We start from the raw sequence: 16,844 nt of genomic DNA on the forward strand, positions 1-16,844 counted from the left end.
TCGCACTCTGGTCCTTGCACTTGCGGGGTGGGCAGGTGACGGAACCACTGAGCTAAATCCCCGGCCCCACATCTTTGTAATATTTTAACAAAGTTTAAAACAACCGTTTGTCAGGAAAAAAAAGTACAGGAGTGAGATGCCTCATTCTCAGTCTCTGGGAAATGAAATTACGGTCTGAGGGCAACAACGGCACATATTCACCAAGTATTCAATCACACACCAAGTGAGGTCTTGCACAACATGTGTGATACCTTCTCAAACCTTACTGAAAATAAAAGGCATTACTGCAACTAAGTATGTTTAATCGTTGAAAAATTTTGTCATCTGATGCTTGCCCAAAGTGTAACCATTCTTCTGTGACTATCTGTATAATTTTTTTTTTTTGTTTATATATATATTTATCGGTACATTTTAGGTATACAATACATTTACATTTATCATTGGGTGTTTGTACCAGAACATGATGTATCTTAGTTTTTATTTTTTCTCCCATTACCTGTGCAATCTTTACCCTCTCCACCCTTCCCTATTTACACAGAGTTTGATTCCATTTTTTTTTCTTTCTCATAATTTTTCCTTTCCCTTCTTCCCTTTCCCCTTCCCCTCCTATCCTCTAACCCTTGGACCTTTTCTTATTTCAAATTATCAATTATTCATTTTAATCATTTTCATCCTTATTTACACTTTCAATTTCTCACACTAGAGAAACTATTCGGTATTTACACATGTGTGTCCTATTTATTTCACTTCAGAGTATGGCCTCAATATGCATCCATTTAGCTATAAATGTCTCTAGTTTCTCACTCTTTATGGCTGAGTAGTACTCTATTTTATACAAAAATCACATCTTCTTTATCCTGTTTCTAGTCGATGGGCACTTGGGCTGTTTCCAAGCTTTAGCTATTACAGACTGTACTGCTTTAAACATAGGTGCACATATATCACTGTGGTATGATTCTTTTAATTCTTTGGGGAAGAGTCCCACTAGGGGAATAGCTGGGTCAAATGGGACCTCTAGCCATAGTTCTTTGAGGTATCTCCATACTTGTTTCCACAGTGGTTGCACCAGTATACATTCCCACCAACAATGGAGAAGGGTTCCTTTCTCTCCACATCCCTGCCAGCATTTGTTATTGGTTGATTTCTTGATAGCAGCCATTCTTTGATGGGTGAGGTGGAATCTCAGTGTTGTTTTCATCTGCATCTCTCAAATGACCAGTGATGTTGAACATTTTTTCATATATTTAATTGCTGCTTTTACTCCTTTGTTGAGAAATGTCTGTTCATTTCGGATGCCCATTTTTGAATTGGGACTTTAAATTTGGGGGGTCTGATTTTTTCAATTCTTTGTATATTCTCGATAGTAGACCTTTGTCTGAGGTACAGCTGCTAAATATTTCTTCCCACATTGTAGGTTGTCTCTTAGCTCTGTTGGTAGTTTCTCTTGCAGTGCAGAAGCTTTTTAATAAGATGAGATCCCAGTTGTTGATTCTTTGTGTTAGCTCCCGTGCTACTGAAGATTTGTTCATAAAGTCTTTTCCTATGCCAATGTCATCAAGAGTTCTACCTAACTTATCTTCCAGCAAGTTTATTGTTTCTGGCTTAATATTTAGATCTTTAATCCACTTTGATCTTAGTTTAGTGCACAGTGATAGGTACAGGTCTAGTTTTAATCTTTGGCAGGTTGAAATCCAGTTTTTCCAACACCATTTATTAAATAGGCTATCTTTCCTCCAATGAGGGTGGTTGGCTCCTTTGTCAAAGATGAGGTGGCTGAGTATGTCTGGAGTTGTTTCTGCATCTTCTAATCTATTCCACTGATCTTCAGGTCTGTTTCTTTGCCAGTACCATGCTGTTTTTATCACAGTAGCTTTGTACTATAGTTTCAAGTTGGGGATTGTGATACCCCCAGCCATGTCTCTGTTGCCTAGAATTACTTTTGCTATTCTAGGTTTCTTCTGCTTCCAAATGAATTTTTGGATTGTTTTCTCTAGTTCTGTGAAGTATATTGTTGGAATTTCAATTGGCATTGCACTGAATCTATATAGTAGTTTTGGAAGTATGGCCATTTTCACTATATTGGTTCTTCCTACCCAGGAACAAGGGATATCTTTCCATTTTCTTATATCCTCTTCCATCTCCTTTTTCAGAGAGCTGTAGTTTTCAGTGTAGAGGTCTTTTGCTTCCTTTGTTAGGTTGATTCTTAGATATTTCATTTTTTTAGATGCTATTGTAAAAGGAATTATTTCCCAAATTTCTCTCTCAATGGGTCTGCTATTTGCATATAAGAAGGCTATTGTTTTTTGAGTGTTGTCCTTGTATCCAGCTACTCTACTGAATCTGTCAATTAGGTTTAGCAGACTTTTGACTGAGTTTTTTGGATCTTCTATGTAAAGTATCATATTATCAGCAAATAATGAGTTTCACTTCTTCCTTTCCTATCTTTATTCCTTTTATTTCTTTCTCTTGTCTAATCGCTATGCCTAATGTTGCCAGAGCTATATTGAACAGGAGTGGTGATAGTGGGCATCCTTGTCTTGTTCCTGATTGTAGCGTGAAAGTTTTCAGTTTTTGACCATTTAGTATGATGTTGGCTGTTGGTTTTTCTTAGATAGCCTTAATCAGGTTGAGATAAAGCCCTTCTATTCCAAGTTTCTGTAGCGTTTTTATCATGAATGGGTGTTGGATTTTGTCAAATGCTTTTTCTGGATCTATTGAGATGATCATGTAGTTTTTGTCCTTGACTCTGGTAATATAGTGTATTACATTTATTGATTTACAGATGTTGAACCATCCTTGCATCCCTGGGATAAATCCGACTTGGTCAGGGTGTATGATCTTCTTGATGACCCTCTGTATTCTGTTTGCCAGTATCTTGTTGAGGATTTTTGCATCTATGTTCATTACGGAGATTGGTCTGTAGTTCTCTTTTTGGGTTGGGTCTTTCCCTGGTTTTGGAATCAGAAATAACACTTGCTTCCAGGAATGAATTTGGAAGCCTTGATTCCCTTTCAATTTCCTTGATGAGTTTAAAGAGTAATGATGATAGTTCTTCTTTAAATGTCTTCTAGAATTCAGCAGTGAAGCCATCAGGACCTGAGCTGGTCAGTTTTTTATTACATTTTCAATTTCACTCATTTGTTATTGGGGTGCTTAGAATTTCTATATCTTCTTCATTTAATTTTGGCAATTCATATATATCTAGGAATCTGTCCATTTCTTCTGTGTTTTCCATTTTATTAGAGTACAGGTTCTCAAAGTAGGTATTGATGATTCTCTGAATTTCTGCTGGATTTGTTGTGGCTTCACCTTTTTCATTCTTAATTGCATGGATTTGAGCCCTTTCTTTCCTTTTTTTGATAAGGTTGGCTAAAGGTTTATCAATTTTATTTATTCTTTCAAAAAATCAACTCTTTGATTCATTGATTTTTTTGTTTCATTCTCTTAGTCTCCATTGCATTGATTTCTGCTAGGATCTTTATAATTTCCTTTCTTGTACAAGCTTTGGGTTTGTTATGCTCTACTTTTTCTAAGCTTGAGGTTCTGCATTAGGTTATTTAACTGAGTTCTCTCTGTTGTCCTAATATGGGCATTCACTGCTATGAATTTCCTGCGTAGAACTGCTTTCATTGTGTCCCACAGATTCCTGTATGTTGTGCTGGCATTATCATTTACTTGTGGAAACTGTCTAATTTCTTCTTTAATTTCCTCTGTCACCCATTGGTTGTTCAGGAGGGTGTTGTTCAATTTCCATGTATTTGTGGGAGTTTTGTGGTTTCTTATGTTATTGATCTCCAATTGTATTGCACTATGGTCTGATAATATACAGGGGATAACTTTGATTCTTTTACATTTACTTAGATATGACATATAATAGTCAAGATCCCAGAAACCCAACAGAAGAACAAAATTCTACAGGCAGTTAGAGAAAAGAAACAAATCACCTACAAAGGAAAGCTCATCAGAGTCATGGCAGATTTCTCAACACAAACCCTCAAATCAAGGAGAGCCTGGAGTCAAGTATTTCAAGCCCTAAAAGAAAATAACTTCCAACCTAGACTGTTGTATCCGGCAAAATTCTCTTTCAAAATCAACGGGGAAATTAGATACTTCCATGACAAAGAACACCTGAGAAATTTCATGAACACCAAACCAGCACTCCAAACAATTTTAAGCAATATCCTAGAAAAAGACAATGAAGGTCACAACTCCATGAGGCCCAGCACAGAGAAGGCATCACTCAAGGTAAGACACTAAAGCAAAAGGGGGGGGAAATAAGAAATACAAGAGCCAACAACAGTAAAATATCATGACAAGGATGAGTCAATATCTCTCAATTATAACTATCAGTGTTAATGGCCTCAATTCACCAATCAAAAGAAATAGACTGGCAGAATGGATTAAGAAGCAAAACCCAGGGCTGGGTATTTGGCTCAGTGGTTTCGCCGCCTGCTGTGCAAGCACAAGGACCCAAGTTCGATCCCCGGTACCAAAAGAAAATACGAAGCAAAACCCAGCAATATGCTGTATATAAGAAACACACCTAACTCAAAAGGAAATCCTTAGACTGAAAGTAAAAGGATGGAAAACAGTTCTCTACACAACAGGAACCCAGAAAAAAGCAGGCATAGAAATCTTATTTGCAGACAAAGTAGATTTCAAACCAAAACTAATTAAGAGACAAAGATGGTCACTACATCCTTGTGAAAGGAACAATCCAAGAGGAAGAGATGACAATCCTAAATATATATGCACCAAATATGAATGCCCCCAACTGTACAAAACAAATATTAATGGACATGAAAAACAAAATAAGCACTAATACAATTGCAGTGGGGGGGCTCAATCCACCACTGTCACATATAGACAGATCAACTAGAAAAAAAATTAACAATGAAATTCTAGAACTGAACCAAGCTATTGAACAAATGGACTTAATAGATGTTTACAGAGTGTTCCACACCACAAAATCAGAATACACATTGTTTTCAGCTGCACATGGGTCATTCTCCAAAATAGATCACATGCTAGCTCATAGGACATCTGTATAATTTTTTAATGTAAATATAGTCTCTCACTCTAAATAAGCTTAGGAACCTCTGCAAAAGTTGAAGTAAGATACTATGGGTTATTACACTTATTGGGATGTCTTTGTAATAAACTTTTAGAAGGCAGAGATAATTTTTTTCAATATGGCTGTAACTGTGTGTCTGTCTTTCCAGCTGTTCCTTAAAAAAGGTATCATGGTTTGGTAATCTTTAAATCTTTGATATGTAGCACAGTTGACAACATATTAATAATAAATAATATTTAATACTTCCTAAGTGTTGTCCCTGTGACAGACACTGCTTTAAGAATTTTACATTTATCCTCACTTAATTACTATTTTGGAGACACAGTCCTCTGTAGTTGGTACTTGTTATTTCTATATTATAGCAGAGGAAACCGAAACACAAAAGCTAAGTACAGCGAGTCTCCCAATGACACAAATATAGCCACTATCAAAACTAAGATTATAAGCAATCTCTCTGAGCCTCAGCTCATTAGGTTTAGGTAGAATATTAATACTTATTGATTACTGAAATAATAAAACCAGTAGGAATATCTTCCAGTTTATGATATAAAACAAAATTATTACATTATTCTTGAATGGTATGATTTTCTTCCGTAAATATTTTATTTTATTTTTCATTTTTTAAATTTTGTGCGGTTTTTTGAGACAGGGTCTTGCTTTCTAGTTCAGGCTGGTCTTGTGCTCACTATGTAGCCCAGGGTAGCCTTGAACTCAAAGTGATCCTCCTGCCTCTGCCTCCCAAGTGCTGGGATTACAGGCATGGACCACTACACCTGGCTTCCGTGAATATTTTAAAGGCTATTTGACAATCTCACCTTTCTCTTTTTGTTCTGGATCATCTGTTTTTCTATTTGTTTCTGAAAATTAAAGACAAAACAAAGTAAATATTGTGCAGTCACCAGTCAATATCTCAAAATATATGACTATATTTAAACGAACTTCAATGAAATTAAGAAAAATATTTCTGGGCATATAATTCAATTTTCTTAAACCTTGAATTCTTTATGTATAAAGTTAATTACAAAGTAGCAAGATTTAGGCTCAATTGAATTAATTACTAGTAATTCTAAAATTTATAATTTTATAATTATGGAAGTCACTGAACAGTAACCAAGTGTCAGGCACCAGACTAAATGTTCCCAGTCTATAAGAGAATATTTTATTTTATATGAGAAACCCAAGGTATAAATAATTTAAAAGTAAAATAAATCAAAGATGATAGGAAATAGGAAGACAGACTCTGTGGATATGGCAAGGGGATCCAGGGATGGAGTGAGATAGGAAGGAGTGGTGAGGAAGGGAAAGTAAAAAAGATCAAGATGTGATATACTGTATAATCATTTGTACCAATAAATATATGTACCAATACTGCACAAGGAATATATCTATTTTGTATCACAAACATACTAAGAAAAAATTTTAAAAAACTAAATAAAAATAAAAGGAAGAATGACTGATGTATACCAACTTAAGTTTCTCTATGGACATAAAGGCAAACTAAGGTGTGGAAATGATATCATCAAAGCTTGTTCAATATTTTTATTGTATCCTAAAACCATAAGGTTACTATCATAATAGCATTGTGTGTATAAAGAAATGCAGCACGTCACCCTTTTGGGAATACTGCAAGCCCAAAGGACTTCACACATTCACATATGATCCATTGCAGGTGCCTGCACTGAATGAAGCACAGGTGTGCACTATCAGCTCACACACCAAGAGGCTCAACAGGTATCAGCCTCATACTGAGTTAATCGGTCAGTGTTTTTTCCACAAATGAGGCCTCCAAATGCATTGATACCCACTAGAAGCCTGGACTAGTCAAAGAACATCCACTCCTCACATGGAAGACAACAAACTAAGTTGACTGTGTGTTTATTACCTCATTTCTATACCTGTAACTTAATATCAGGCCTACTGTTTAACAAATAAAGGATCTAGTATATTCACAAGGTAGACCAGTTGGTTATAGTCCCAGTAGGTACTTATTTTGTCTTTAGGTCTTTTTACAAAGATACATATGTCAAGGGTACATTCACACAGGTCACTTGATTTGTTGGTACCAAGTTGCCCACATTTATCCACATGAAACATTTCAATTTGTAAAGTTAAAAAATAAATCTCATCCAGGCTCTGAGGCAGAAAAAACCTTTTTATAGGTCAAGTGGTTTTGATTCTTTGAGATGCTAGAAAAAAGGAAGAAAAGGGAACTTAAAATCTAATCTTATAACTAAGCACATCATTGCTCATGTATTCTTTTGTCTCCTGAGATGTGCACGGAAACTCTTTTTGTGCAAATAAGTTGAGGTGGAGAAACTACTATGTGTTTCCCAAAGCTGTCAAGGCCAACAGTTTAAATGCTTCCAGAGCATGATGTTCTTTCCACTGTGCCACTTCATACTTTCTTTCAAAGAGTAATGGAAGGATAGGGAAGTCTAAGTCTCAGCTTTTGTAAAGAGTAGCTTCCACAGAGTTGACCCCAACTTCACGTACCTCCTGGACATGCTACAAGAAGAACGCAGCATATGACATACAAGGGCTACGAAAAAAATATGGTATGTGCATAAATTAGTTTTTAAATTACAGTGAAAGAGGGCTGGGAATTTAGCTCAGTGCTGTTGCCGCCTGCCTCGGCAAGCACAAGGTCCTGAGTTCAATCCCCGGTACCGAGAAAAAAAAAAAAAGAAAAGAAAGTGACAAAATTACAGTGAAAGACACATTGCCATGAATCCCCTTCAAAAATTTCCCCTTACTTCACACTTATCCCATCATTCTTGCCACTTTCTGAAGCAAATCTGGAAGTCCTTTTGCTGTGAAATCTTTACAAGGTCCACAGTGAATGCTGCTGCTGAGTGCCATCCAATGGAAAGGCGGGCTCGTAAAAACATTAGCACGTCCTCACCTAGCTTACTTATCAGATTCGAGGCACTGAGTGACTTTTGGCTCTTCTACAAAGTCAAAATGGCCATGAAAGGTAAATATTTTGAATAAGGTCAGGTTATCAAGGCAGTCACAGTTGTGCAACTAAAAATACTCATGAAAGACTTCCAGAACGTCTTCAGAAGGTGCGGAAACAATGGCAAACATGTGTTCAATACCAGAGGGAGTATTCTGAGGGGGATTAATAGCAATGTGTCCTTCAATAATTTTTAAAAATTTAAACATTCACTGTATATTGTGATTATATTTCATATATATGTATATGATATATATCTACATAAAGGATTTGTTGATCTCTGCTGAATGTTCAAAACTTTGGGATTTTCCATTTTATTAACTATAACCTTATAAAATAGGGTAGCTGAACTAGATTAAACAATACCATTTGGTCAATATATATTAACCAAACACCTAATATGTACCTGGAACAGCAAGTAATAGACATTAGGGACACAGCAAGGAAGAAAAGTATTAACAATCTTATTCCTGAAGGGGCTTTTTTAATGGGGTTATTACTACCGTCAGAAAGTGTGCAACCCTCCACATCCCTCAGTAATCACACGGAGCTAATGCAACTTGAAAAAAATCAATTATACAATGTGAGTTTCTAAACTGACTAGATAGAACAGGTGCGTGCTGGTCATGAAGAAAGTTTAGGGCTTTTCACAGATTTTCCCACTCCTGGGGATAAAGGGGGACAAAGGAGGAATGGTTTGCACTGGTCACGTCCCAAATAGAAGTGGAAGACACTGACCCTAAGGCAGAGGCCCTGCACCCTCTTCCCTGCAGGAACTCAGGGAGTATGGTTGGATCTACTCCCAGAAACAAGGGCCTCTTCCTTTCTTCTCCCGCACAGTACCTAGGAGAGCATGAGAACAGCCCAAATCACTCCAGGCCTAGGACAAAAGCTCTCTCTTGTTCTCATTACTGGGTGTCCCCTTCTGGAAGCCAAGTGTAAAGGCTGAGGCCTGAGTTGAACTCTCCTTGAAGTACTAGGGAGGAGAGAAAGTTGTCTCTCCCTCAGGTTGTCTGCTAGCATGCCAGCACCAGCAAGTTTCAAGGAGTCAACTACAGTTAAGTCCGGTTAAAGAAAATATACATTGGGGTGCAGTCTGTAAATTATGAGAACTTGAAGAACTCTCCCCTAAACCTAGATCACATGCTTGCTTGCTTCTTTGTGCAAATCTAATAAAAGTGAGGAGTACCACCAGCTAGGGGCTCTGTTGTCCACTAGAGGCAAGAGTCCCCTGGTTCTCCCCTTCCAAGTTATCTTTGTGTCTGTTGTCTTTAATCCTAGTTCATCCCTTGGGTTGGGATTAACTCATAGAGTGGTTCCTACAATTTTGACCTTTTTTGGTTTTCAGTGCTCAACTTTAGTTTAGGCAAAGGACTTTTGTATAAAATCTAGCTTAACTCACTGCATCCTGCGCAGCTAATAAAGTAATATTATATTCTTGGTACTTGGACTTCACTGTGCTGAAGAAGAAAATGATTTGTTGAGCACTCAGTGGATGCCAGGCATTGTTCTAAGCAATTAATGCAGATTAACCCATTTAACCTTCTCATGAGCCATCCAGGCAGTTATAATTATATGGATAAGGAAACTGAGGCAGAGTAGCTAAGGATTTTTCCCAAGGTTACAGAACAAAAAGGACTGATATCAGAGGCCATAACCCATATCAATGCCATTGTAAACACAGTACATCATAACAATGAGCAGTTCACTAAGGGAGCTAAATGCTCACCCTATCCCTGAAAACTGCAAAAGTACAAATTCACTTATAACTCATATTTAATGTTTACTTATAGCCAAAAAGGAAAAAAAGTTACACGTTCTTTTTCTATATTAACATAACTCATTTTTCCACTTTCAACACTATTTCATCAGAGCAAGGAAAATCTTACTAAAAAGATTGGAATCTTGATTTTTTTAAAAAAAGTCTCATGCTTCAGTTGTAAAGAATAATGTCATTTTCAGGAAAAGGGATGGAACTGGAGATCATCATGTTAAGTAAAATAAGTCAGACTCATGACAAGTACTGGATGTTTCTCCTAATATGTGGAATGTTAAAAAACAATTCACACGAAGTAGAGGAGAGATTATTACTGGATAAAAGAGAAATCAGAGGAGGAGGAAGAGTGAGAGGGAGATGGAAAAACCCGGCCAGGCCTGGTGGCGTATGCCTGTAATCCCAGCACTCAGGAGGCAGGACTGCCACTAGTTCAAGGCCAACCTGGGCTACATACTGAGTTTGAGGCCAGCCTGAACTACACAGTGAGACCCTTTCTCAAACAAAACAAAAACAAAACACCTGTCAAGCAGTCATTAAAAAGAGTGTCACTTTTCTGGATTTAGATACAGTGTATCTTACAAAGTTCCAGGTAATGTGTTCATCTGCCTACCCAGCACAGCCGAAAGCTAATTTGCACCCAGGCTTATTGGCCCTGTCAGTGCCTCATCATGAGCACCTATTATGCTCAAGACCAAGCCTGGCTCTGCTTCCTCCCTAAACACCCACCTTGCACACTTTCCGGGCCACACCCTGCCATGCTGCTCTATCTGTCTGCTGGCCATTTCCTTATCTCAGCCCTCAGCACCACCACAGACCACCAGCCAGTTTCTTAACTGGTCTTCTGCACACTGTGTGCCTCTCCCATGGCTTCTACCTTCCACAAGCTGCCTGGAATACAGGAATACTCCACAGGTTGGCAGGAGTTTCCACCTCTTCAATTCTCAACTTACCCATCTGTAAGCTGGGATAACATCCAGCTGCTGAGAAAAATTCAACTTCCAAATATATTAAATATCATCAGAGTTAGGTACACTCAATCAAAGGAGGTCTGCTTATCCAAAAACCATTTTTATTGGGTTTTTTTTTTTTCCTGGATATTTTAGAGGTAAAAACAATTCTTTCTAGAATCTGAGGAGTTTGTTTCTTTCTTTTCTAGTTCTTTTTCTATCCAGAGAATAAAGATTAGAAATGGGGGAGAAGAAAGAGAAACCATATATATTTCTGCCCCTTGTCCACATACTCGTGATGAAATTAATATTCTTACAATAGGACAGTCATGGAAGGTGAGAATTGATGTGGGTGGGAATTCTCACTAAGAAATAATCAATACTTGTAGTCACGGAATCAAAGCCTACAAAAGATGGATGCAAGGGCTATTTCATTCTACTCCTGTTCCCCAGCAATGCAGCACAACAGTACATGCTAAGTAAGCATTACCTACTGGAAACAGGTAATCAAAGGGGCTGAAGTCATTCCTTTGTGATTTTAGTTGCCAAAAATGCTAGTCTTCTAAAATACTACTACTCAGCATAAAATGGACTGATTTTATTATACAACAAAATTTAAAATAATGACAATGTAGAGAAGGATAGTTCTGCATTTTATTGCACGCAAATAACATTAAACAGATGACATTTACATTATTCTTAGAAAATACACTGACATTGCCTAACATGGCACCTATTTGGAAAGACATAACTCATTAACTTAGATGTTTGGAATTAAAAAGTATTTGAAATTGACCACAGCATAATGAATTCTCAATTTCAAGTTCTAGAGATAATTATATACAAAAATCTAGTAAAACTTAATTTAGTCATTCATCAATTCTGTATCACCCTAAGTTTCTCTAAAAAAATATGGCTTTATAAAAAGTAGTGTCCTATAATTCACAATAGGAAGAGCTTAATTATAATGAGTATCAACTCTATACCACCCATATCACAGCTTTAGAAAATTATTGCTTCTACTACTAACTTATTTCAGGTATTCACTACATATTGAATCAGCATGCACAACTCACATGTAACTATAATACATAATGCTAAAAATATAAACTTTAATTTTTACCCTAAAAGCAGAAAAGTTACCTTATCTTATAGAAAAAAAAAGGATAACGTAATCAAGAGGTGTCCCTGACCCATACATGAAACCTTTTCTTATGTCTATTCTTACAGCACACGATTATTTCGGAATGATGTTGCAGCCATCTTCTTTCCTAAGGACTATTTTCATTGCAGTAACCATTTTGGAGCCAAAATAAAATCACATTAAAAATAGAAGAAAATCTTCAGTGTAGAAAGGAAAAGGCTCATCCCTGTGAAATAGCAGCAGGCATCAGACTTAGTGAGTTCTTTTCATATATCCTAAATCAACCTAATTAGTCATTATTGACTTTATCTAGTGAGAGCACTGTGCAGTCTCCAGTGCTATGAGGTTATTGCTTAATTAGCCAAAGGAAGAAAAAATCTTTATGTTATGCACCAGTAATTTATATAGATGTCCTATTTTTAAAAAATAAATACTGAATGGACTACACCTAAATATATATATGATCAATCTAAGGTGCCAAAAAGCATTTTTGCCTAAGATACTTCTTCAGGCCATTCTTTTTCCTTATGTCCTAACAAGAAATGTTAGTGTCCTCTCACATTTTGAAAATAAATTAGTGATAATTTAAAACTTCCCTTGAAACACTAAATTTTTCTAATAAAAGCTACAAAAATCTCAAAATTTGTATTATAACTTGAATACTCAAAGCTGATATAGAAATTTTTGATAAGAATATCAGTACTGATATATACACCTCAAATCTTCCCAGCTAATGATGACCTCTATTAGTGTTTTTTAAGAGTGCTAATGCAAAGTGCACTTAATGGCTTTCAAATCATGTTTAATGTAGCATTTATACAAGTCAGTCTGACACAGCGTTAATTACTGATACAAATACTGTTAAAATCTTGCCAAGATAATTGCTGCTACATCATCAATATAATCATCTGAAAAAATACACATAAATGCAGGTAAGCCTAAAGCTGTTTCAAAAGAAAAAAACAAACAAACAAACCAATGAATCTACTAATGCTATCAGAAAAGGACATGCAGGAATGCAACATCACATGTAGTTTCTAAAAAAAAACAAAAAAAAATACACTAAAATGCCAGTGTACTATAATTCATTCAAAACATCTTTAGTGTTCATTCCCAAAGATCTTGATCTGCTCATAATTACTTCACAAGATCTATCACAGCCATCTTTTGGTGCGTATGGTTAGGCTGGTCCTCCTGTAGTAGTAGGGGCAGTCTTTTTGAAGCTTTAAGTATCTGCAAAAATAAGGGGAAATCTAAATTAAAGGACCAACCAGATAAAGACTGTGAAACTGCTTCATGTTCTACTTTTCAAAAACCAACCAACAGATATAAATGCTTGTTTGTTTTTGTTTGCTTATTTTTAAGGACATGTAATGGAATAATTAATCAGAAGTCTCTAGGATTATTTGCAAATCTGCAGATGAAAATCTGAAGTCCTTTATAACATTTGAGAATTACAACTGAATCGAAGAATTTCAAACTTTTGAGAAACAGAAGCATTACATTGCTTTTTCCCACCAATGTTTTCATTATTGAAAATAAACAAATCTAGTATGGTGTTTGACAAATAAATACAGGAGATGTATTTAAATATATTAGTTTAATGATTTTCTTTCAATGTTTAATGTTACTGATAAAATAAGAAAAGTATTGAGTATTTTAAAAGAAGTAAAATTCATTCCTACTCAACTTTTTATTTATCGGTATTTTCATATTGAACTTTAGTATCTAGCTTTTTTTATTCTTACAGTGCTGCATTTGTTACAATATCAGATTATAAAAAAGCTGGTAGAGATAAATATTCAGATAAATGTTTATAAAATTTCTAAAGCTGGACTGCAGCTATGGTTAAATGCGTGCCCCAGACATTTGTTTTGAAAATTTAATCAGAAGTCTTATATTAATGGTGTTTGGAGGTGGACTCTTTGGGAGGTATTAGGATCACATGCGATCATAAGTTTGGGCCTCTATGACAGCATTTGTGGCATTATAAGAAGAGTGAGTGAGGTCTAAGCTAGCATGCTTGCTCACCATGTGTTGCTCTGGGCAATGTTATTCTGTAGTGAGAAGGCCCACACCAGGTACCATCAAGAAGATGCTGCACCACACTCTTAGACTTCTTAGTCACAAGAACCATGAGCTAAATAAACTTTAATTTTTTATAAATTACTCAGTCTCTGGTATTTTAAGACAGTTATGATATTTTCTTTCTTCTCTCTTTTCATTCTACCTACCTATATATGCAGGTAGTCAAAAATTTTTATAAGCAATAATGTTTTTGATGTTAATGTGGAAGAAGTAGATATATATCTATATGTATCTTTATATATCCAGCAGAAATGAGAGTTTATATACACTAAAAGACATATTCAAAAACAGCATCTTTCTTCATAGTAGCTAATAACAAAATAAAACCCTGCAGTCCATTTACAGAAAATAGTAATGAATAAGACCAAATTACTATACTTTACAAGGTGAATGAAACTCACAAATAAAATGCTGAGCAATAAATATGAGAAACTCGTCACAAAATTGGGGCAAGGGAGTTCCAGTTACGTAGTTACAATAAATTTAGAAGCAGATGAAAGCAGTCTAGATGCAACAGGGAAGATCAGTGGTTGTCTTTGGTGTGAGGAGGTGTCACTGAGGGGCGTGCTTTAGGAGCACTACACATTTTCTACAGCTTGAGCTGTAGATACAAGGATGTGTACATACATGTAAAAATTAACATTTAAGCTCTTCCTAGTATATAAATTATATCTCACTAGAAAAAAATTCTTTAAATGCGTTTGACTTTCATTTCTCTTAGAATTTAACAGTTAGCTAGACTGTAAGAGGAATTAAAATTTTTGAAATACTGTAAGACAACAAGAAGTTGTTCAAAGTACAATGATAAGTATTCATAAAAGGGCAAATAAACTAAAAGTTCAGTTTCAAGTTTAACAATTTAAATATAAACTCCTATTTAAAGGCTCCACTCAGAAGTGGTTTACTAGGGTATAAATAACATCTATAAAGCCAGGCCTGGCTTCTCTTCTGCAGCCTTCCGTCCCTCCTGCATTCTGCATCTCCATTAAGGTTCCCTCACAAGAACTCAAAGCAGAAATGCAGGAATCATCCTTGACTCTGCTTCCATCAAATTATTTCCACCTCCAACTACTATGACAAGGAGGTCTGTCCCGCTGCTCCCGGACCAGAGGAAGGAGCTTCTGAGCCATTGTCCCACTGCTCCTGGTCCAGAGGAAGGGGCTTCCCGGCCACCATCCCTCCCACCGCTCCCAGCCCAGAGGAAAGGGCTTTTGGGCTGCCTTTTGTCCCGTTGCTCCCGGCCCAGAGGAAAGGGCTTCTGGGCCACCATCCCTACCATCGCTCTCAGCCCCTGTCCCACCTCTCCCAGCTCAGAGGAGGTGAGCCACGCGGGTGCCAACAGCACCCGCCCTGGCCCCCCCAGTCGAAGTGAGAAAACACATAAATAAGTCTCAAAACCAGACTTCCAGATCACCTACAGCAACCCCAAAGGGAAATGGGATGGAACACTCTGATACTCAACCATCTGGACCCACTGAACTGGCAACAAAAGGGAATCTGGAAAAAATGAAATCAGAAATAATTTCTCAGATAACAGGAGAGATGGTGCTCCTAGTGCAAGACATGATTAATAAATCTAGGGAGGAGCTCAGGAACATGATGGAATCCCAACATAGGAAACAAATGGAATCCATAAACAGGTGCAAATAGATTTCCAGGAGATGAAAAAAATCCATTGAAAGTCTACACAGCAGAATGAGCCAATGTGAGGACAGAATTTCATATATAGAAGATAAGATTGCAATTAATAACCAGGAAAAGAAAAGTTGCTTCAAAATTATAAGGGAACACAAGAAATCAATCCAGCAGCTGCTAGACGATGCAAAGAAAAATAACATAAGACTGATTGGAGTCAATGAAGAAACAGGAGAGAGTGCAGATGACATAAAAAACTCTTCACAGAAGTAATAGCAGAAAACTTCCCAAGCAGGGGAAAAGAACTTGACATACAAACAAGTGAGGCATATAGGACTCCAAATAGCCTTGATCAAAAAAAATCTACACAACTACTATGACAAGGATACCTCTTTTCCATTCATTCTACCAGTCAAGCTTCCACTATTTCTGGCTTAGATTAACACAGGGGCTCCTTAATTATCTCTACCTCCTTTTCAAAACCTGGATTTGATCATGTGACTTCTCTGCTTGGAATTTCCAGTGGCTTCCCATTACTTTTAAGCTTAGATCCAAACTCCCAAATATGGTATAAAAGACACTGAGATCTCTGCCTACTTTCCCTCACTGTCTTCTTACCTTCATATTTTGGTTTCTGCTCAGTAAGCACTTGCTCCACACCCATTCCTATAACTTCTACCAGTGGTTCAAAACTCAGCTAAAAGTAGCACAATGACATGAGCAAAGCCCATAATCGCTCTGTACCACTCTTGCTAAGGTTGGGTGAATTATCCCTCCCACTGAGAACTGCCTTGTGTACCATTCTGAAAAACTGATGCCACCACATTTGTTTTTTCACTCCACTGTACAATCTCCAGGCAAGGACTACATTATTATGTAGTTTCTTTGGTCAGTGCAGAGTCTATACCACAGTATTTGTTCAATATATGCTTCTTGAATAAGTGAATCATTAATAATAATATTCATATACAGTCCTTGATAACCATTAGTTCTGTTTTGGATTATTTCTAGATGTTCCCCCAAAACCTTATGTACTTACAGGTAGGGCTTTTGGGAGGTGGGTGGATCATGTATGTGTAATACTAGATTATGGATGGAATAACTGGATTAATCCACTGATTGGTTTAGCATAGCTCTGGGTGTGGATAATGGGAAGGCTAACCTGGGTATGGATAGTAACAACTGATAGGCTTGTGGCCTGAATGGAATAAAAAAGAAAGTTA

The 16,844-nt window shown here is 36.8% G+C and overlaps 1 protein-coding gene across 18 annotated transcripts in view; it reads right to left on the reverse strand.

The window, feature by feature from the left end:
* The window catches only part of Asph (aspartate beta-hydroxylase), a 233,520-nt gene that overhangs the window by 120,442 nt on the left and 96,234 nt on the right, over positions 1-16,844 (reverse strand). For all 18 annotated transcript variants that reach the window (XM_087190370.1, XM_087190372.1, XM_087190376.1 and 15 more), the window contains one exon: positions 5,890-5,931. In XM_087190370.1, the coding sequence (XP_087046496.1) occupies positions 5,890-5,931 (42 nt within the window). The remainder of the gene's footprint in view (positions 1-5,889; positions 5,932-16,844) is intronic.

The sequence above is a fragment of the Heterocephalus glaber genome, unplaced genomic scaffold (genome assembly GCF_053883595.1).
Source record: "Heterocephalus glaber isolate CG9 unplaced genomic scaffold, H.glaber_assembly_v1.0 deba00001553, whole genome shotgun sequence".
NCBI lineage: Eukaryota > Metazoa > Chordata > Mammalia > Rodentia > Bathyergidae > Heterocephalus > Heterocephalus glaber.